General features: G+C 43.8%; 1 protein-coding gene across 1 annotated transcript; it reads left to right on the forward strand.

The window, feature by feature from the left end:
- LOC125437942 (b(0,+)-type amino acid transporter 1-like) lies at positions 1-23,292 on the forward strand. Its single transcript, XM_048506040.1, has 6 exons — positions 1-747; positions 8,969-9,102; positions 17,215-17,344; positions 19,048-19,172; positions 20,706-20,793; positions 23,008-23,292. The coding sequence occupies exons 1-6, from the start codon at positions 1-3 to the stop codon at positions 23,239-23,241; spliced, it is 1,458 nt and encodes a 485-aa protein (XP_048361997.1). The 3' UTR covers positions 23,242-23,292.

Genomic DNA, 23,292 nt, shown 5'->3' on the forward strand with positions numbered 1-23,292 from the left:
ATGGGGCGAAAGGAAAGAGGCGAAGCGGCTGGTTCAGGTGCACAGCCAAGTGACAGGACAGAAACGAAGCTGAGCCTGAAGCGGGAGATTGGACTGACCAGTGCCGTGTCATTAATTGCGGGGACTATGATCGGCTCAGGTATTTTCATGTCTCCGGAGTGGGTGCTGCGTAACATGGGTAGCCCTGCCGGTAGCCTCATCATTTGGGCAGCCTGCGGCCTTCTGGCCACCTTTGGAGCCCTGTCGTACGCTGAACTGGGAACAATAATCAAAGAGTCCGGCGGAGAATATATTTACATTCTGAGGAATTTTGGCTCTCTCCCTGCCTTTCTTTTTGCATATACATCCGTCATTGTGGTCAGGCCTGCGGGAGTAGCGGCCATCTCACTCAGCTTCGCCGAATACGCCGTGGCTCCCTTTTATCCGGGGTGCTCCTCACCACAATTGGCGGTCAAATGCACAGCTGCAGCCTGCATCCTCCTGCTAACTTTGGTCAACTGTCTCAGCGTGAGGCTGGCCACTTCCGTTATGAACGTTTTCACAGGCGCCAAGCTCTTAGCGCTGCTGGTCATTGTTGTGGGAGGGGTGGTGTTGCTGGTTAATGGGCAGGTGCAAAGTTTTCAGAATGGTTTTCAAAACACAAACTATGGGGCTGGGGCAATTGGAATTGCTTTTTATCAGGGACTGTGGTCATTTGATGGATGGAACAACCTAAATTACGTGACTGAAGAAATTAAAAAGCCTGAAGTAAGTGGAGATTTTTAAATCTTTTGTTGATCACAGACTCAGTTGCTTATTTTGTATATATGCTAGAAGCCGCCTGCACATTTTACACCTTCCATGTTTAAAGACATGGGGGATTCTTGGCTTTATAATACTGGATAGTATTAATGAAAAGCAAGTCCCCTGGGAACCATTAATGATATTAAGACCCCAGTTTTAAACATGTTTACTAGTATATCTGAATGCAACATCCTACTAAGGTCATACTCTTTCACTGTGTGGTACTCCAGATGCAAATGGGCTCCTTTCTCAATTGTGGGCAACTCTGCAGAAATCTGTAGGTGAAGACCAGAACTCTACATTTAACTCAGAGAAATCATGTTGAAAAGTACATGAAACATTTCATGCTTCTTTGAATCACCAAACAAGTCTAAAAATATCTCTTCTTTGCAAAATAGTATCATTTGAATTTTTATACTGCAAAGTGTTCCCATGAAACTCCATCTTGGGTAAGTTAAATCATAACAGCTAATGAAGTTTTAATTAATATTAGATTACATAATTTAACCAAATGTAAAGAAGAAGCCAATATCAGGTATGTCAAACTTGCAGTTTTACACCACTCTGTAACAGTACAATTCTAATAATGCTTTCCTGAGAGTAAGCTCCTTCGACTAGACCTGAGGAACTTTCAAGGCTGGAATCACTAGGATGTTGTGGGTTTTCCAAGTTGTATGGCCATGTTCCATAGCATTTTCTTTTGATGTTTCGTCTGCATCTGTTTCGTCTGCATCTGTGGCTGGCATCTCCAGATCCTCTGAAGATGCCAGTCACAGTTGCAGGTGAAATGTCAGGAGAAAATGCTACTGGAACACAGCCATACAACCTGGAAAACCCACAGCACCTTATGTTGCTAAAACTACAAATTATAAGTACCGGACATATACACCTGTGCTGGAAAACTCACAATTGGCACTTGCTTCTCACAACTAAGCAGTTGTCCTAAGCAGGTCTGTTCAGATTACCCCTTTGGTCTAGTCAATGGGACTTATTCCAAAACAGTGTCCTCAGTATTCGTACTGTCAGTGTGGTTGCACATAGCAGCTGCCTTACAAGCTGTAGTATGTTAAAGTCTTTTAAGTTTTATAGATTCAGAGGGCAGCCGTATTGGTCCACATTATCACAGCTAAATTCAAGTCCACTAACACCTTGAAGTCCAACAAGCTCACAGCCTGGAAATCTACTGGACTTAATTCTTGAATTTTTTTAATGTACCTGTATAGGCTATTAATAGGAACCTCTCATTCAAGGGTTAGATTTCCTGAGTCATGACAGTGCACCATATTTTTGTTTTAAAATAAATGCCTCTGCATTCTTTTTAATTATGTGCCTAGATGATGCTGGCTGAGGAGGCTCCACTTACGTACTCCTGTGGTGGATTTGGCCTGTTCTTAGATTGCTGGTTAATATTTCACGTGCTCACCAGTTTTAAATTTACTTTCTGCCCTGGATTTTTCATGGCTAATTAGTTCCCTTTATGGTGCATTTTCTATCTATTTGTGTTCATCATTAAATGAGGTTTGGTAGGCACTTTGTCTCACTCTGTTCTAATTCTGTAATATCTAAACTTGTGAGGTTCTTCTTGAATCAGTCATTTAGTCTTTCTTCACTCACCCCATAGCAATTCCATGATACCCACCTTTCTATCAGACAATTGATTAGTAAATTCTCTATTTCAAGGCTAACTTGATCATGGAGGTGGGAGATTCATGAGCTTGATCATGGAGGTGGGAGATTCATGAGCTTGTAAGGGCAAGCTTTTTATTTTTTGAATAATACTTTAATTTTCTCAAATATACGTCACAGACAAAAAAAAGAAAATATAGGAAAAAAGGAAAGAAAAGGAAAGAAAAGGAAAAAAAGAAATACAGCTACCCATGCAGCTATATATATTCTAGTACATTGGATCTTAAAATTATAACACTAATATCATTTCGAGAGAACATTCTAAAGATTTAAAATTCATTACCTTCTAACCTTTAGTTCCAAAATAACAGTAAGCATCTAATAATCAGTTACTTATATCTTAATTATTAACAAATTAGTAATCTTATTATTAATATTATTTTTACATACAGTATACCGTATATACTCGACTTTTTCAGCACATTTTTTAATGCTGAAAAAGCCCCCCTCAGCTTATATTCGGGTCTTATACTCAAGTATATACGGTATTTATATACAACTGTATATGCTATAGCTGAAGCTCTGTTTGTGTAACCCAGGGTGCATTAGGAGGAGCTAAAGAGCTCAGATTTTCCATATAAGGAAGAAAAGGCTCCATTTCTTCAGAATTGTTAAGAGGCCTGTAGCTACATCAACAGTGCCACACGACACAGCTAGAGAGAACTGTAAAGGACTGAGACCCTGCTAGTCTTTTTTGCATAGCAGGCCAGAACTATTATATGTTGATTATTGTTTCTGCATTGGTTTGTCATATTTCATTGTTATACTGCACACTATTGTTTATGAAACAGAAAACAGATTTAAAGTTTATTTTGCTGTAAGTCTGGTAAATGTTAAGGGTCACAAGGTGGGATCACACTGTCAAAGACTTGAACTCCTTTTCCATTTCTGATAATATCCCTCCTAAAATCTAAGTTGGGTTACATTTGGACATACAGATGATGAGGAGGAATCCAGTTTTGAAGGATTTTAATTCTTGTGTTTTAGCTTGGTTGCTGATTGAGCTAAGGTTTTTGCACTTTTAAAGTTATTGTTGATACCATATTGTTCTTGTTGAATCTTTTTTCCACTTACAAAGCTAGTTTACTGTTTTTCTTTGAAATAAATATTCAAAAACACCTAACCTACTGATGCCTCAATTAATGTAATTTTATTGGTATCTATTTTTATTTTTGAAATTTACCAGTAGCTGCTACATTTCCCACCCTAGACTTATACTCAAGTCAATAAGTTTTCCCAGTTTTTTGTGGTAAAATTAGGTGCCTCGACTTACATTTGTGTCGATTTATACATGAGTATATACGGGCAATTGATTCAGCCTGTGAGGGCAAGCTTATTATTCACTCATCCTCTGGAAAAAAAGAAGAAGAAAGTATTCATCTCTGAAGACTGTGTGCCAAATTTGAGCTGGGCAGAAATTCAGTAGAGATTAGATCAATCTGATTTGTCCGCTCCTTCAGCAATACGCTCAGATGGCGTTTGACCAAGCTCATAGTATTCCATTTAGGACGAACGCCATGATAATTAAATATCACTAAACAGAATTTATTACACTCTAGTACTAACTGTTGGGAGCTTGGTGTGGGTGTTTCTGATGCCATCACTGGCTGAGCAACCTGGGAGGGTGAAATTCTTCTCTCGCTACAAAGCGGCAGGGAAAATGCTAGCATGATGCAGTCTCTTGCTTGACCTTCCCTGCAAATCCCTGATTGAATTCAGTACAAGACTCAGTCTGGAATTCATGCAGTTGAGTCCCTTGTAAATATTATCAACAGCCTCCGCAATAAGATTGCAAATAATTGAGGTGTCCTGATTTATCTCCCTCCTCTCCTGGGTCTTTCCACAGCTGTTTTCAATCAGAGACTGATATATGGCATAGTTTGGAAGAGTTCTTTGTTCTTAAAAGTGCAGCAGTGCTAGCTAATTGAGGTTCCGCAAGAATATTTTTTATTAACATCATCACTAGATACTGAGGACACACAGCTAGAGAGGTTCTCTTGCATTAGAGGGGCAAAGTGATTGGAGATCGGTATCTGGGAACTGACTGATTTGGGTCCTGTTGCACTGGCCATAAAATAATCCCCATTTTGTTGACTGTTTACATGCAGGGGGTGGGCTATGTTCTTCTATTTTTCTTTGCCATTTCCCCAAAGCCATAAATATAGTCAAAACAAGCAAGTAGACAGATAAGGACAAAAAAATTAAAAAGAAAAAAAAAGACGGCTGTGGTGGGTTTTCCGGGTTGTGTGGCTGTGGTCTGGTGGGTCTTGTTCCTAACATTTCACCTGCCTCTGTGGCTGGCAGAGGTGTATCACAGAGGGAAGTCTGTTACACACTGTGTCCAGTGAGAAGGGAACACAGGATTTGCATTCACCAATACTGCTGCTGCAGTTAATGCTAATGTGAATCACTCCCTGGACTGAAAACCCCACCTGCAATACTACACTATCAACCACACCTTTGCATAGCAAGTTCCACCCAAACACTTATTGATTGGTTCCCCACTCGGGGACATGAAAATTTATATCCCACTAAAACATTCCCTTCTCACTGGGCACAGGGTGTAACAGACTTCCCTCTGTGATACACCTCTGCCAGCCACAGATGCAGGCAAAACATTAGGAACAAGATCCACCAGACCACGGCCACACAGCCTGGAAAACCCACAACAACCAGTTGAATCCAGCCATGAAAGTCCTCGACAATACAAAAAAAATATAGAGGTTTGAATTAATCAGGTGTAACATTGAGTCAGAGGCATTTTGCATTTGTTTAAATAATTAACAGTCACAGAGTCCTAAAACAGATAACCTAGGATAACCAGTGCCTTGCTGTTAAAAAAAAGGTGCCAGTTTGTTTTAGGAAGGACCACAGTAATAAAGGGGATAGAGAAAAAAAAACCCCAATATTTACGGAGCTGATCGGCTTTGCCAGCATCATCCTGGAAAGAACCCACACCTACCACCAGGAGTATTTCCTGTTGTGACCTCAGTGTCCAGGCAGGTATAAACAGGCACAGACACTCCTTCAGGTAGGCAGGGCCCAAGACATTTAGGGCTTTATACATCAATGTCAACACCTTGAATTGGGTCCAGAAGCAAATTGTGAGCCAATGCAGGGCACTGGTGTGATGTGTGTCCAGCTAAGTGTGCTGGCTAACAACCTAGCTGTACCATCTCCAGCTTCCAGACCATCTTCAATGGTAGCTCCACGTAGAGATCATTACAGTAGTCAAGAGGTTACCAGAGCATGTAACACTGTGGCCAGTCCCCTTTGTCCAAACACAGGCAGAGCTGGCAAACCAGATGGAGCTGCTGGAAGGCTGTTGTGACCATCACTGCCACCTGAACCTCAAAGGATTCTCATGACCATTGCTACCACCTGAATCCCAGGGGCACCTCCAGGTCTTTTACCCAGTCCTTCTGGGACAAAACAACCCCATCCAAAACTAAGTACTCCATGATCTCACAGACTTGGGGGTCCAGAACTCAGAAAACCCTCCATCTTGTCTAGATTCTGCCTCAGTTTCTTGGTCCTCATCCAGCCCAGAACTGCTTCTGGGCAATGACACGAAGCACCTCTCCTCTGATGAAATGGAGAGCTAGAGCTGAGTATCATCCACATATTGATGACAATAGGGAGGCAGGAATACTTTTCCCCTAATGTCATGCTCCCAATCCAATACTCTCCTCCCCTTGGCTACTACTATGGCTACTACCAGTTTCAAGCTGCCCAGATATCAAAACCATGAAGTAAAAAATTTATGAATGACCTATTGTGATTAAACGAATGTAAAATCAAATGTTTAACAGTCAATGGCTAACAGCTCAGATTATGCTTTGATTTCCACAACTGCAACTGATGTTTATTGTAACTTAATTTTTTTAAAAGTTTGCAGCGCAGTCCAGAGCAGAGTTATTCTAATTCCATTGAAGTTGATGGATTTAAATAATGTAACTCAGTTAACAGTGCACTGCTCATATCAAGTAGGTTTTAAAGTAAGCACTGTTTGTCTCCTACATTTTCATTCCACCCATCTTCCCAGGAGCTCAGGGATACGTGTAAAGTTTTCTTTTACCGACCTTATCCTCATGGCAACCCTGTGAGGAAGGACAGGCATAGAATGACCAAAGCCATCCATCCAGCAAGATTCCAGGGCAAAGAGGGGATTTGAACTGTGACATCCAAAAATATTCTCTATCCGATAATAGGAATCCACTGGCATCCAGATCTTCAGGAATAAGAAATCTGGACACGCTGCTTTATTTAAGTTGGGGGTGGGTTGTAACTGAGATGCAGACAATAAAAGAGATATTATATATACTGTATATACAGATATACTATATATCAAAAGTATGAGTATAGTGATTCAGTGTGAAACATTTGTACAAGCTCTGTTATACCATTTGTATAGCTGCATGTAGTATAGCCCTTTCCACACAATTCATCTGGAACATCTCCAGAGCGTTTTCAATTCCCGCTCCCTTTACCACGATGTTTGTCCGCATTCACTTCCTCCCAGTGTTTCGTTTCTTTTTGGCTTATCAATTGATTGGATGTTTTGTAAATCTGTTGAACAGGCGCTTCATGTAATTGTGGGTTTACTCATGAGTAAATTTACCCACACGTACGTATGCCAATAAAGGTGTCTGTCTCTATCCACTCATAAGAGAAACTGTGAGTGGGAGAGGAGTGAAAAAAAAATCCAAAGTAAAAAATGCATCAAATGATGAAAACAAGAGGCAAGAGGGAAAGGAGTGAGGTGAGGAACACAAAAATGGTGAGCCAGGCCCTGAGAAGGAAGTTGAGCGAGGGTACAGGGGGCTGAGAAATTGGCCCACATTTTAGCAGGAAATTTAAAATGTTTCAAGAATACCACACTGCAAAGGAAGAGAATTTGGAAATGCTTCAGCCAAAGGAATAATTGATTTTCAAATATGCTGGATTAAAAGAAAGATTAAATGTTTCCAGAACAAATAGCGGAAAATGAAGCGCAGAACACCATGGAGGAAATGATTTATTAAAGTCCTGGAAACATTTTAAAGGAACCAGGTTTGATTCCCCGCTCTGCCGCCAGAGCTGTGGAGGCTTATCTGGGGAATTCAGGTTAGCCTGTGCACTTCCACACACACCAGGGGGTGACCTTGGGCTAGTCACAGCTTTTCGGAGCTCTCTCAGCCCCACCCACCTCACAGGGTGTTTGTTGTGAGTGGGGAAAGGCAAGGAGATTGTCAGTCCCTTTGAGTCTCCTACAGGAGAGAAAGGGGGGATATAAATCCAAACTCTTCTTCTTCTCTTCTTCTTATGCAGAACAGGCCCATATCACTTGTATACCTCCAGCTCATTTCCTCCCCACCATACGCTTTGCTGTCATTTGAGGAAAATATCTGTTCCTTCCTTTTGGGAGTTCAGCTACTCCTGAGGAACTATTCAAATGTCTACCACATTTTTATATTGCCTTTTGTTCAAGGAGGTGAGGTGGTGTATATAATTCTCTCCATCTTGACAACAACCCTGTGCAGTTAGTTTGAAAGAGAGTGATGGGCCTAAGGTTACCCAGTGTACTGTGAAGAGATTTGACACCAGGGCTAGAGCAAGGGGGAACTGTGCCTGGGGTGTGTGTGCACCCGTGCCTCTGCCACACCCTCACCTGCCCCGGAGCACCCCAACCCTGCCCAGGAACACCCCTGTCATGCCCCCGCACCGGCGTGTGCCTGGTGCATCACACACACACCCGCCCCCTTGGCACTACACCTCTGTTTGACACAGAACGGAGAAAATGAAATGGAATATCCCATATACTAACCTTTTAGCTAATGGAGGTGTCTCTAACCTTGTTAGACCCATGGGCACTTATGGAATTTTGAAAAAGCATAATGACACTACCACAAAATGACTGTCAAAGTTGAGTGGGAGTTGACTTTCTGTTACTTGTGGCAAGGAGTGACCTACCCCCCAGATCCAATGTCTTGCCCCTGATAAAGAGATGAATGGGAGAAAAATGGCCCACACTGGGGATTTCACATAATCTCTAGGATGAAGACTATAGTGATTAGGGGAGGCAGCTTAGAGCATCAGCCAGAAGTAACATCACTTCCTCCCCAGTCTGACATCCATGGACACTGCCATCCAAATCTCCTGGCATTTCCCAAGGCTGTGCTAGGAATCCTAGATGAGAATATGGCCAACCACAAAACGGTTGTCATGAAGGCTGGGTCCAGTCACAAATGTTCAGACGTCTAAGCAAAGTGTCCTTCTACCACAGAGGCAGGAGTTTTCAAATGCTTCCTACTGGCTTCCTGGACTCTTTTGAAACACCTTCTGTTCCAATGTGGTAGAGGAGGGCCAGGATTGGCTTTTTAAAAGTCCAAGCAGGCCCTTTTTCAAAGAGAAGAAGGTATGAGGCAGCCAGAAACATATCAGTTAATATATCAGCTAAATGTATAAAATGCATGTGCTGTTGTGTAAACATGCACACATTTCTTTATTTTCTCTCCAGGTATACCTGCCTAGGGCAATGATGACTGCTATTCCCCTGGTAACATGTTTTTATTTGATGGTAAACGTGAGTTACTTTGCAGCCATGACTCCAAGAGAACTTCTGTCTTCGGGTGCTGTGGCAATTACCTGGGGGTGAGCTATACTTCTCAACTGAGTATTCCTCTGCATGCTCGTCAAAAGCAGCCATTATTTTACTTGTTCCTCAGTTCTGGCACATCTACAAACTCCACAGTGTGTAACAGGAAGGTCACTTTTGGGGTTACTGAATCCAATTTTAGCCATTGTTATGCCTTTGTTGTTAATTGCTCTAACTTTACTGAGAACGATGGAATGCAACGAATACATGAGCACAGCAGATGGGTGGTTGCATCTTGTGGCGAAATGGGTTTGTGACATTTCAATATTCATTTTCATTCTCCCCCTTCCCCCCCCCCCACAAAGCTCCAGGAGATGCACTCTCCAGAGTGCCTATGTATTGATGAAAGTATCTCAGTTAATAGAATTATTTTAGCATTTGATTTAGGAAGAAGAAATTCACAGTTGAGTTGGAGAGGGTATATGAAGATGCATGATAAGATCTAGTGTGGTTAAGATTAAGAATACAGGACACGTCCAGTGCCTTGGATCCTAAAACAAGTAGCACTCAAATGCATAATCTGGTACCAGTATTTCCACAGGGGTATTAAAGGACCTAATAGCACCAACTGTAGCATGTAAGGCTCAGCCACTTTATTCATCCTCCAATATAATACTGGACATCAAGTGTCAATATGGTACAATGGTTAGAATCTCAGACCAGGATCTGGAAAACCCAGGTTCTCAATCATCCATGAAGAAGAAGAAGAAGAAGAAGAAGAAGAAGAAGAAGAAGAAGAAGAAGAAGAAGAAGAAGAAGAAGAAGAAGAAGAAGGAGGAGGAGCAGGAGGAGCAGGAGGAGCAGGCAGCAGCAGGAGGAGCAGGAGCAGGAGCAGGAGCAGGAGGAGCAGGAGCAGGAGGTGGTGGTGGTGGTGGTGGTGGTGGTGGTGGGTTTGGATTTATACTCCACTTTTCTCTCCTGTAAGGAGTCTCAAAGCAGCTTACCAATCCCTTCCTTTCCTCTCCCTACAAAGACATCTTGAGAGGTAGGTGGGGCTGAGAGAGTTCTGAAGAACTGTGACTAGCCCAAGGTCACCCAGCAGGCTTCATGTGGAAGGATGGGGAAACAAATCCAGTACACCAGAAAAGAATCCATTGCTCACGTGGAGGAGTAGGGAATCAAACCCTTTCTCCAGATTAGAGTCCACCACTCTTAACCACTACACAACAGTGGCACTATGCTGGAGACCTCGGTGGGCAAGTCATGCAGTCTCTGTCTCACCTATAGGGTTGTTGTGAGAATAAAATGGAAGAGAGGAGGAACATGGACACCTCTGACTCTTGAGCCTCTTTGAAACGGGAAGGGTGGGATAAAAAATTAGATGCTGGGGTTAGGATTAAATTGTGTCAGCTGCATGCCCTTCTGTGACTTCTGCATCACTGGACAAACAGGAAAGTCCCTACCACAAAGAATAAATAGACACACATCTGACATTAAAAACTGTAATATTCAAAAACAAGCGGGGGAACATTTTAAAATCTCAGGACATACCACTGCTGATCTAAAGATTATTGTTCTTCTAACAAAGAACAGACCTTTAAAGTGAGAATCTAATGAGAAAGATCTGAATTATGATCCACCAAGAGGTTCAAATAGCTCCCAGGTTGAAATATCTGCCCCCCCCCCCCCCAACTTGAGCAAAGACTTGGGATTCCTCACTCACTATAGGTTCTAATAGGTTAGAATGACACACCCCTCGCAGATGTCAGTTTTGCTGGATTTTTTTATATGGTGTCTATTGCCCCAACTGGATCTGCTTGCCGATGCCATGTTTCATACTTCACTTGCCTTGATGAGATCTAATTTTATGTTAATCCTATTTTACCTCCCAACATTCAGGAGTGTTCCTCAACCACTATGAATGGTTACATTTCTCATTGACAATGTTTTTTAAACAGGCCTTCCTTTGTAATGCTCCTGCTGTAGTTTTACCTATCTGTTACAGATGTATATCTGTTACAGATGTATATTTTGTGCAGCCAATGAAGTGAGCTCAGGCTTACAAAAGCTTACATGCAAACAAATGTTGTTCATCTTAATAAATGTTGTTAATCTTAAAAGGTGCCATTGGACTCCAAAAGTTTTACCCAAACACTGAGTTCATATTCAAAAGTTTTTAATGGGAAACACAGGAAAGTACAATCACCAAACAACAAAATCTCACAGGGTGTCGTCAAATGTCTGCTGCACTTCTGTTTAATGGGAATAGTAAGAGACAGCGGTGAGAAAAGAGTGATTCTGCATGCATGTATCTGATCGGTATGCCCTCCAGCTAAAACCCTTAGCCAGCGTGGTGTAGTGGCTAAGAGCAGGTGGATTCTAATCTGGAGTACCAGGTTTGATTCCCCACTCCTCAACCTGAGTGGCAGAGGCTTATCTGGTGAACCAGATGTGTTTCCGCACTCCTACATTCCTGCTTGTAGGGATGCACTGCTGACCCAGCAGCACCGTAAGTAGAGCGCCGGCACACCGGCGCTCCTGCGGCCTTCTGGTCGCACCGCTCCCCCACCCCTCATCCCCCGATGAGTCACAGGTCATGAACTACCTCTGTAATATTCAAAAACAAGCAGGGGGACATTTTAAAATCTCAGGACATACCACTGCTGATCTAAAGATTATTCTTCTTCTAACAAAAAACAGACCTTTAAAGAGAGAATCTAATGAGAAAGATCTGAATTATGATCCACCAAGAGGTTCAAATAGCTCCCAGGTTGAAATGTCCCTCCCCCCCCAACTTGAGCAAAGACTTGGGATTCCTCACTCACTATAGGTTCTAATAGGTTAGAATGACCCACCCCTCGCAGATGTCAGTTTCGCTGGATTTTTTTATATGGTGTCTATTGCCCCAACTGGATCTGCTTGCCGATGCCATGTTTCATACTTCACTTGCCTTGATGAGATCTAATTTTATGTAAATCCTATTTTACCTACCAACATTCAGAAGTGTTCCTCAACCACTATGAATGGCTACATTTCTCATTGACAATGTTTTTTTTAAACAGGCCTTTCTTTGTAATGCTCCTGCTGTAGTTTTACCTATAAATATACCTGTTACAGATGTATATTTTCTGCATCCAGTGAAGTGAGCTCAGGCTTACAAAAGCTTACATTCAAACAAATGTTGTTAATTTTAATAAACGTTGTTAATCTTAAAGGTGCCATTGGACTCCTAAAGTTTTACCCAAACACTGAGTTAATATTCAAAAGTTTTTAATGGGAAACACAGGAAAGTACAATCACCAAACAACAAAATCTCACAGGGTGTCGTCAAATGTCTGCTGCACTTCCGTTTAATGGGAAGAGTAAGAGACAGCGGTGAGAAAAGAGTGATTCTGCATGCATGTATCTGATCGGTATGCCCTCCAGCTAAAACCCTTAGCCAACGTGGTGTAGTGGCTAAGAGTAGGTGGATTCTAATCTGGAGAACCAGGTTTGATTCCCCACTCCTTCACCTGAGTGGCAGAGGCTTATCTGGTGAACCAGATGTGTTTCCGCACTCCTACATTCCTGCTGGGTGATCTTGGGCTAGTCACAGTTCTCTTGGAATTCTCTCAGCCCCACCTACCTTACAAGGTGTCTGTTGTGAGGAGAGGAAGGGAAAGGAGCTTGTAAGCTCCTCACAGGAGAGAAAGGTGGGGTATAAATCCAAACTCTTCTTCTTCTTCCTTGTTCACACCACACATCATTATCTCTGACGGGAGTTTCTGCGCACAACATTCCTCAAATCACACAGAGAACAGAACTGGAATGATTTTATCTTTTATTGGCCCGCCAGGAGGTACAGATATTGCAACCTTTAGAGTTTCCCCTCCAGGACTTTTTAAAGTATAAAGTGCATTACACTGAATCAGACCAAGAGTCCATCAAGATTAATATTGTTTAATCCGACCAGCAGTGGCTCTCCAGGTTCTCAGACAGAGGGCTATCCTATCACCTGCTGCTACTTCATCCTTTAACTAAAGATGCTGAGGAGTGAAACTGCGGCCTTCTGTGGGCACAGCCCTTTTCTGCCTTGTAGCATAAGCTCAGCTCTTACGCCTCCCCACTTTGCGGTCTGAACCAACAGGCTAAAGACAACTGAAAAAGATACTGACATTGCAGAAGGTTTAGAACCAAAGGCCGCTCAAGATGGTTTCCACGCCGCCAAGAGCGGGCGGGCGCAGGAGCCCGCTCGCATGCTACGTTAACCGGCGGCTGGAGGCTGGCAGATCGCAGGCGGCTCCGGCGACGGAGCCGCCGCCGCTGCCTATCTCGCCAGCGCTTCGCGGGGTTACAGCCTCGGCCTTCACGCTGCCCTCTGACCCTGGAGGCGTCGGAGGATTGCGTGGGCGGGCTGCAACACCCCGCAGGCGACGAGGAGGACACCGTGAGTGGGGCTGGACGGGTGACAGCGCTCTTCCCCGGCGGTGTAAGTTCTCGGCACTGCCGCAGGAAGACGCCTTTCAACAACAACCCTTTAAAGGGTTAGTTGCTTAGGCGCTTGACGCCGCCTGGGGAGGGAAGAAGAGTTAGTCGCCGCTGCTGCGCAGCAGCGCTTGTGTAAACGGGCGTCTGGGGCTTTGGCTCTGCGTCACAAGTACATGGGCCGTGCGGAAGTGGCCTTAGAAAAAGGGATTTGTAGAGCAGTACAAATATCTAGAGTTACCATGGTAACACTGATTCACAGTAAACTCCAGAAGACTAGCCATGTTAGTCTCTTGGGCAAAAAATAACTGTCTTGTGGCATCCCAAAGACTGACTAATTGTGGCACACATTATCAAAATCAAGAAGTGGGCAGTGAAAGGGTCAAGGACCACTTGCACGTGTCTGAGTCTGTGTATACAAAGGGTATACACAAGCGTTACACCAAGTGACATTAAAAGAGAAAGGAACCTACCTATCCATAAAGAAGGAGTAACACAGTCAATTAATTGCTAGGTGTCAACAATGACATTGATCATCTTCACGCTTCGACATTTTGCGAGCTGGTGTTTAATTTATCCAGGACTGGCCTTAATCTATGGGCAAGAGAGATAGCCACCCTGAGCCCTACTGGGGGCAGCTACTGCCCCCCCCCCAGTGGAGGCGGGGGGTAAGCTGGCTAGGCAGCAGCGGCCACACAAGCCTGCCCCATCTGAGGCTCAAGCTGCCAGCTTCTGGTGACAACAGTAGCTTCTACCATTTCATGGAGGCTAAGGGATGTCCCTTGCTTGGACCTTGGTGGCAGAGGGTAGGGGCAGCAGGGAACCTGGTGGGTGGTGGCAGTGATTCTGAGGCCCCGCCCAGATTTTTGTCTGGGGCTCCAGAATCTCTTTGGCTGCCCATGTTATTATTTCCTTTATGTTTATTATCATTAAATAAAAACCAATTCACTTTCCTTCCTACGGTGAGAGAGTATTTTGAATATTTAAGATACGATGGTCCTTACAAAACAAGAAAGCAGTGCTGTTTATGTATCCATACATGATCTATCCACTATTTATATTCATGCATCCATACAGGATTAATTGCCGGTGATGCAAAGTAGTGTCCTATGGCAAGTAACAAACTCTATTAAATTGCTCATGTCATGGTGACCTTTCCTTGAATTTCCTAGCCTATCATTTCTGATTCATAAGATATTTGTTCAGGTTCTCCTTGGTTACTATTCCTCGCTCCCTCCTTTTAAAGCTCTGCTCCTCCTGTCCAATTGACTCTTTGCTTTTGGTGACCCAAGCCAGGTTGAAACAACAGAGGGAGACAGGTGTGGGGATTATTATCAGATGGTAGATCCTGCAAAACTGCTGATCTCACAGAATGGAGAAGCAGGAGGTCAGAGATGCCCCAGGAATGGTGAAGTTAGCCATTGACACTCACCCCACCATTAGTCTCAGGGTAAAAACAAAACACGGCTGATCGTTTCTGACTACTTTCATTTATTAGGTTGGAAACTTACATAAGAAATGAAAATTGGGTTGACGATGTGGCCTTTCCCTGTTGAATCACAGTCTGGGTGCAAAGTATGCCCATCACAAGTAATCTGTTGGGCATGCTGTGTAGTGAATAAGGGTGAAAATTTACCCATTTTGAAATTGGTGGAGTAGATACAGGATGCACAGCTATTCTGATGGAAAGCAAGGTACAGTGGAACCTCGGTTTTCAGTGAAATCGGTTTTCACCAATTTTGATTTTCACCGATCGATGCCAGCCGTTTTTTACCTCGCTTTTCATCGACGCCTCGGATTTCGTCGACTTTGCGTAAATTGGCTGCGCTGTTTGCGTTGCGCCTGCGCAGACAGCATAGCCTCGTTTTTTGTCAGTTTCAGTTTTCACTGATAGTCGCTGGACGGATTACCGGCAAAAAATGAGGTTCCACTGTATGCATATGGGCACATGTAAAATAATGCAATTATTTGTATCATATGATAGAAAACAGTTCCTATCACTGTTTCAAAAAAGCGAGGGAGATCCAAATAGTTGCTGTGTATACCTAACACAGATAGAAGATACTTCCTATGCTACAAACATTAATGCCATTTCCTGTACACCAATCCCTGATCTATTATGTATAATCAAGTTGTAATGGAGAGCCAATGTGGGGTAGTGGTCAAGAACAGCAGAGTCTAATCTGAAAAATGGGGTTTGATTCCCCACTCCTCCAAGTGAACAGCAGACTCTTATCTGGTGAACTGAACATCATGCACATGATGCCTGCTGGGTGACCTTGGGCCAGTCACAGTTCTCTCAGAACTCTCTCAGCCCACTAGGAGGTAGATAATAGCAAAACCATCTCCAAATGTCTCTTACCTTGAAAACCCTACAATGTGGCCATAAGTTAGTTGTAACTTGATGGCCCTTTTCACCACCATCTTACCTTTCCTACCACCAACAACAGTTCATGTAAAAACTGAGAGACAATTCCACGAGCCAGACATACACCTTTTTGTTACTGGAATGGAAGTGGCACTTCTACTGAGGCTCTTTTGCACAGGCCAGTAAACACAGGTTAAGGGTGGGATAAAACCCAGGTTGGTGGGGAACTTTGCACGGGTCCTGCTCCTAACACAAGTTGGCTCCATGTCCCCCCCCCCCCGGGGTTTTACAAAACTCGTGATATGTGTGATTCTTTTGTTTTAACGTGCCTTGCAGCTGCGGCCAAGCAAACGGTCCCAGGTGGGAGGCACGTTATGTGGCTGCACTGTTTTTTTCCCCTCCCAGCTCCCATCTGTGAAGCCATGCAGGCACCTCTGGCATCTGCAAGGCTTGGGAGGGGGGGTGCATGTGTGCCTGCTTGCAAAGCTGTGCATCAGTGGGAGGAAGGGAAAAAAGACACGGAGGCATGTGAACGGTCCAGGGCTGCACCGGGCTCATGCACCCAGCTGCATCCCACTTTGTTTTGGTCATGCGGAAACTGCCCGAGATTTCACCAAGGAAAGTGGTCTCATCTGACAAAAGAGACATATAAACAGAGGTGGGATCCAGCAGGTTCTCACAGGTCCCTGAGAGTAGGTTACTAATTATTTGTTTGTGCTGAGAGGGAGTTACTAATTGGTGATTTTGCCACGTGATTTTTGCCTTAGTTACGCAGTAGCGCGCAGAACTTGAAGCAGTCTAGCAGGAGGTGCACCGGCGTGTGTGGCAGCCTGCGCCTGCGTGCATTCGTTTCCCGCCCAAGGACAGGGGCAGCAGCTGCGTCCTTGCCACAGCCCCGCCCAGGAATGCCCCGCCCCCGGAATGTCCGGCCACGCCCCCGTCGTGCCCCACCCAGCCCCATTGGCGCTACGCCACGGTTTGAATCCCACCACCATGGGAACCTGTTACTAACATTTTTGGATCCCACCACTGCATATACATGCAAAGATTTGTATACCTTTCCCTGATGTAATATTAGTATCACTAGACACACATATGGGAAGTGAGAAGTTCTTGAGAGAGGTCTTCCAATATATGCCAGCTAGATATTTTTGCATGGGCTTGGAGTTGAGCAATTAACTTAGTGCAGCAGAGCAAAATTTCAAGCCTGGGTTCATAAACACTGGAAAACTTGTCTAGCAAACTGGCCCTTTAATTCAGGACAATGTGACAGAACAAGATGAGTATCCTCTTTTAGCCCTGGGATCTGAAATTCAGTTGTAATTCCCCTCTTTAGGAACAAAGTCCTGGGTAACTTGGCCTGGCTGATTTCATTGTCAGTCGCACTATCTACATTTGGATCAGCACATGGAACATTCTTCAGTGGAGGTCGCGTGTGCTACATCGCAGCAAGAGAGGGCCACATGGTAAGAGCTCTGATACTGCTTGTATTTCTGCTACCTGAATACAGACACGTAGTGAGATTTTGCTCTCTTTCATTCACTGCAACCCTATCGCTTTTGCATAAAAAAGGTGTGCATATTTGAGCCTTCCATGTATTAATTAATATCTACATTTTTTTTCACTTTTAGTCCTTCTTATAAAATTGTCTGAATCCAGTACAGCTGTTTTCATTTAAGTCTGGAATCCTGTCGTTGTTTCTCTGTGGTTATTGTATGATGTTATGATGTTATGATGTTATGTTTATTGACCCTATGTTATTGATGTGTTTATTGTTGGTTGTTCTACGATGTTACCGTGTTTCCCCGAAAATAAGACAGTGTCTTATATTAATTTTTGCTCCCCAAGATGAGCCATGTCTTATTTTCAAGGGATGGCTTATTTTTCCGCTCCACAGCTGCATGCTCTGGTGTTCTGTTCGCCGGGCATGCTTCCAAAAAAAAAAAAAACCCTTTGCTACGTCTTACTTTTGGGGGATGCTTTATATTAAGCACTTCAGCAAAACCTCTACTACGTCTTATTTTCAGGGGATGTCTTATTTTCAGGGAAACAGGGTATGTTTATTTATTTATGTTGTTATTATGTTGTTGTGCACTGCCCTGAGCCTTTCGGGGGAGGGCGGTGTATAAATTAAATATACCATACCATACTGTGGCGGCTTCCAACCGACTGCCATAGAGTTCACCTTTCAGAGCTGCCATTTTCTCCTGGGAAAATGATCCTTGCAGTCTGGAGATATAATCCTGGGAAAATTCCAGGCCCCATTTGTAGGCTGGCAGCCCTAGAAAGGGGGAATATGTTCAGAGATGGCAGTTCTGGGAAATCTCAAGAGAACTTTCATGCATTGCAATTGTACTTTAATGGAGGGAAGGACTACAAATCAGGTCAGAATAATGACAGACACTCATGGCTCACACTCGATTGGGTGGGCTGACAGTATTAACCGTATTCTGTGCAAAATGGAATGAACAAATCATGTTAGATTAAGGTTGATATGGAAATAACCACAGTGGCTCTTCAAATTTTGCTCCCCTCTTCTTTTGCATTAAATCCTACCCCCCCCTTCTTTTGCAAAAGGGTTATTTAACTGTGGGCCAGCAACTTTGGCTTTTTCACCAACTATACCAGTGGTCAAGCATAGACCTACAGTGCCCCCTTGTGCTCTGGTATGGTTTTGAACATTCTTCTCTTACGTTCCCCAACCAGAAAAGTGTGTTAAAATCCAACAGAACTCCCCCAGAAAATTAGGGTATGTTTTGAAAGATATGTCCGAATTTTGGTGCCAATTTGGGCGTTTGGCCTTTCTGGCAAAATCTGTGATTTTCAAACCACCCAGTAACCACAGGAGACATCTGTACACATTTGTTCTCTTGTCATCCAGGGGTTCCCATCCAAGTATTTTTGTGTAGAACTGAATTGTATGGAAAGGTCTCAGACCAGATGCTGTGCTGCAGAGATATTAAATGAAACGGTGAAATTCAGAATGAAATTAATGTGATGGGGGAGGGGAGAATCACAAAAAATTCATCATACTCCTTAGAAAGCAACTTTCATACTCACTGCTGATTTGCTAGCTGAAGTTTTAAATCTGGAATTTGGAGAAACTTCTGCTGAAGCCCAAAAGGAGAATTATGCTTTATTATCTTCTGATTTGTGTCTTGATTTGCAGCCAGACATTCTATCCATGGCACATGTACGACGCCTCACCCCGTCTCCAGCTCTCATATTTACATCAGCAGTGTCTTTAATTATGATTATACCTGGAAGTTTCAGCAACATAGTGAACCTTTTCAGGTGAATATGCACTACAAAGTCATCATTACTCTACAGTACCATTCGGATTATGTTTCCTTCACAATTCTATAAGGCTGCAAATTATTAGGACCTAAATAATTTGACAGGTTCTGACTGAGGCTCTGGTTTACTATTGGGCAATGCATAAGGTTGTGAGCTCTGGGTTTGGAAATCCCTGCAGATTTTGGCAGTGAAGAGGGGGCTGGGAAGGGGAGGGCTATAATGCCACATAATCCATCAATGTCTGATTGGTAGCTGTCAATTTGAGTATTGACAGAATGAGGAGGGGGGAGACACACTTTATGTGCAGTTTTAAGCAGAGTTGCAGCCCTCTGAGACAAATGACATCAATAGACTAAGAAGGGTATAGCTCTGTTCAAAATGACAGTACAGATATACTTACGACCCAGTCCAGATGGGAGGACAAATTGTCCCATGGAGGCTGCACGAGGCTGTGCTGGTGAATTTGCCGTCCTTGGGGCAGTTAACCTGGCAGAGGGGCAAACACGTCAGTGGGCTGCCACCATGCCCCTCTGGAATGCCTGGACGCAGCGCTGAGCACCGCATCAGCACTTCTGCACCACCACCAGCTCCATCGGCACAGCAGTGGTTGAGCCAATGTTAGTCAGCTCCCACCCCTGGTTTGTGCAGAAGTGCGTGGTGGCCTGGATGTTGGACTTACGCCAACCTTGAGGGCTTTCTGGTGGTGGGGAGGTTTTTTGGATTTTCTTCCTTCTCCATTCCTCCAGAAAGCCCTCTAGAAACAAGGGGTGGTGCCACAGTGGCTCTGGATTGGGCTGCTCATGTTGTTTGGTAGATATAGAAAATGTAGAATCTAGCAATAATGGAAATACTATTAGTTTCGTGTAACAGAAAATATATTATCAGTTTACTTTAAGAAAATATAGATAGCCCTTTAATTTGGAGTGGGGGGATTGTTTGTGTCTCTCTCTGTGTGTCTTTGTTTTGTTTAAACACTTTATATCCCATCCTGTCCAGATTCTTCCCATGACAGGTATATTTACAGATTTTCAACCACAGGTAGAAAATACAGGTAGAAAATGTTTTATTTGCTTCAAGCATCTATGCAAATCATAATACGTTTTTGCTACTCTGTTCAGATTAATTATTACTTTTAAAATTACCACACAAAATTAGAACCAGTTCAGGTATCACGGACATTAAATTCTATTATCCCGTCTTGCATGAGTTGTGCATATGGCTGTGAATCTTGGAATCTTACAAGTTCTTTTGGCACTTATGCATAATTTGTGAAGTTTATTATCAGGAATTATTAAATAGCAGCAGTTCATTGGATTGGATCCAAGTAGATTTTATGCTAGTGAGAAAGACTCTTTCACCACCAAATAAAGACTTTGCTGGGGGTTATGGGAGCTATATTTACAAAACCCTCATGAGATAGGCTATAGTTAGGACAGGAACTGATTGAGACAGAACAAAAAGCCTGGCTGGATTGAATACAATTCTTGATCACTTATGGACTAGATGCTTCACATGTTATTTCTATTCCAGCTTCACAGCTTGGCTTTTCTATGGTATGACTATAGCTGGACTCCTGTATTTAAAGATTAAGAAACCAGAACTGCCAAGATCTTACAAGGTGAGCAAAAAAGTCAGTTGTGCCCATTAATAAATATATTCAACCCAACACTATGCTTTTAAGTAAAATACCTGATTGAAAAATTCTGGGTCAAAGGCTACTACTGCATTCAGATTTCCTGAAAAGCTGCATTTAAACCCCAGCTGGGCAGGAAAACAGTCTAGTTGCTGTTCTCATGTGCATGCCCATATCTCTCCTCCCACACACAAAGCTTGACTGAACATGTCCTGGCTGGATCAAGAATCATTGTGACATCCAATTGCAAGCACTTTGGCAAATTAGAGTTTTGACCAAATGCTTAGTTTAATTCTACTTTAGAAGAACAAACACCCTGTGAGGTGGGTGGGACTGTGAGAGCTCCGAAAAGCTGTGACTAGCCCAAGGTCACCCAGCTGGCGTGTGTGGGACTGCACAGGCTAATCTGAATTCCCCAGATAAGCCTCCACAACTCAAGCAGCAGAGCTGGGAATCAAACCATGTTCCTCCAGATCAGAGTGCACCTGCTCTTAGCCACTGCTCTTAGCCACTACGCCACTGCTGCTCCTCTTTACAATCCTAGTTGGTGTGGAGTGAACCAGGGTTGGATCCAGGTTTTTGGAAGGCCTGGGCAAAGAGTTCTGGGGGGTTCATTCTCCTTCATTGTCTACTTTCAGACCCATCTCTTATACCTCCTTTTGCTCACAAGCTCTCCCAACTATCTGTGTTGACATGCATCACCTGCAGCCGTTTCCCTGACACCTGCAGCCGTTTCTGGCTGTTGTGTGTGGCTTCTGTGGCTATCGGGAGCATTGGCACTCAGCAGCACACTGCCAGAAACCCCAGGCCCCAGAATCTGCCCCACTTAAGGATATGCTGATGCCCACCCATACTATACAATCTGCAGTTCCCCGAGGCAATTGTGTTCAGACAAATGTGGTGCAATCGTACTTGATCAAAGCAGGAAATCTTCAGCTCAGCCACACATGCTAGATGAGGAGGATGCACTCAGCACAGCAGTTAGTTATTCATTCCTTATTTAAGTTGAAGGGCAGCTTGTAATGAATGTGGTGTGAGGGATTTTGTTTTGCAAGGGAGAAAATTCTATGTGGAACATGTCTAGGACCTGGCAAAACCTGTGTGCTATTACATGGAGAAATAACTGTTGAATAATTCATGTGGAAGAGCAAAAAAGCTGGCAAATTATTTGAGAGGCCAAAGGTATTCCTGTTAGTTATTTTTGCTATTGTACTTGGCCACAAAGCAATAGCGTCAGAGGCGTAGCTCCAAGGGGACGGGGGGGGACACACCAGGTGCGTGCCCCTGTGGGGGTGTGGTGAGGGCGTTCTGGGGCATGGGGGGGCTTTCCGGGGTGGGACAGGGGCAGAGGATGCACCGGGGTACCGGGCACTTTCCCCACTTTCTATGCCTCTGAATGGTGTATTTGACCTCAGGTCTACCGGCTGAACATTTTGTATCTCCTGACTATCTTTACTTCCTTAATTACCCAATCTATACCTCACATTTCTCCGCAACGGGGGCCCTAAGTAGCTTCCAACAGTGTCTCCCTCTCCATTTTACCTTCACATGATCCTCTTGTTGGTTTGGCATCTTGAGGATAGAAGCTGGTGCTGTCAGATATTAATCTGCTGTGATACATAGTGGAATCATAAGCAAATTTACCCCCTTCTAACCCGTTGACTACAAAAATTTAGCTTAACTTCATGCATAACCCCAAATTTTACAGCATGTCATCAATGCCCATTGGCTTTTGAAGATTGTAACTGTGTAGGATTGCAATGTCAATCTGATTCATGATGTTCTGCTAAAGCAGTGGCGTAGTGGCTAAGAGCAGGTGCATTCTGATCTGGAGGAACCGGGTTTGATTCCCAGCTCTGCCACTTGAGTTGTGGAGGCTTATCTGGGGAATTCAGATTAGCCTGTACACTCCCACACACGCCATCTGGGTGACCTTGGGCTAGTCACAGCTTTTCAGAGCTCTCTCAACCCCACCCACCTCACAGGGTGTTTGAGGGGGGAAGGGCAAGGAGATTGTAAGCCCCTTTGAGTCTCCTACAGAAGAGAAAGGGGGATATAAATCCAAACTCTTCTTCTTCTTCTAAAGATTTAGTCAGATACATAGTACAACAGGAAATATTTTTGAAGAGCTACTTGAGCGCTGCCCTAGAAGTATCCCTGACCGTATACCTTCCATAAATATATCCTCTGCTTACACAGGTACCCATCGTCATCCCAATCGTTGTGCTGGTGGCATCTGTCTACCTTGTTCTGGCGCCTATCATTGACCAGCCGCAGATTGAGTTCCTCTATGTCATCCTCTTCATTTTCAGTGGTATCATCTTTTATTTCCCCTTGGTGCACTACCAGCATCATCCTGCCTTCTTAAGAAGATTCACTTTGCACCTGCAGCTGCTTCTGGAAGTTGCCCCAGCTGAAAAGAACATGAACTGATTTAGTATCCTTATGTTCATGTGATTTTACCTGGAAGGGGAGGGAAATTTT

Source organism: Sphaerodactylus townsendi, linkage group LG01 (assembly GCF_021028975.2).
Source record: "Sphaerodactylus townsendi isolate TG3544 linkage group LG01, MPM_Stown_v2.3, whole genome shotgun sequence".
NCBI lineage: Eukaryota > Metazoa > Chordata > Lepidosauria > Squamata > Sphaerodactylidae > Sphaerodactylus > Sphaerodactylus townsendi.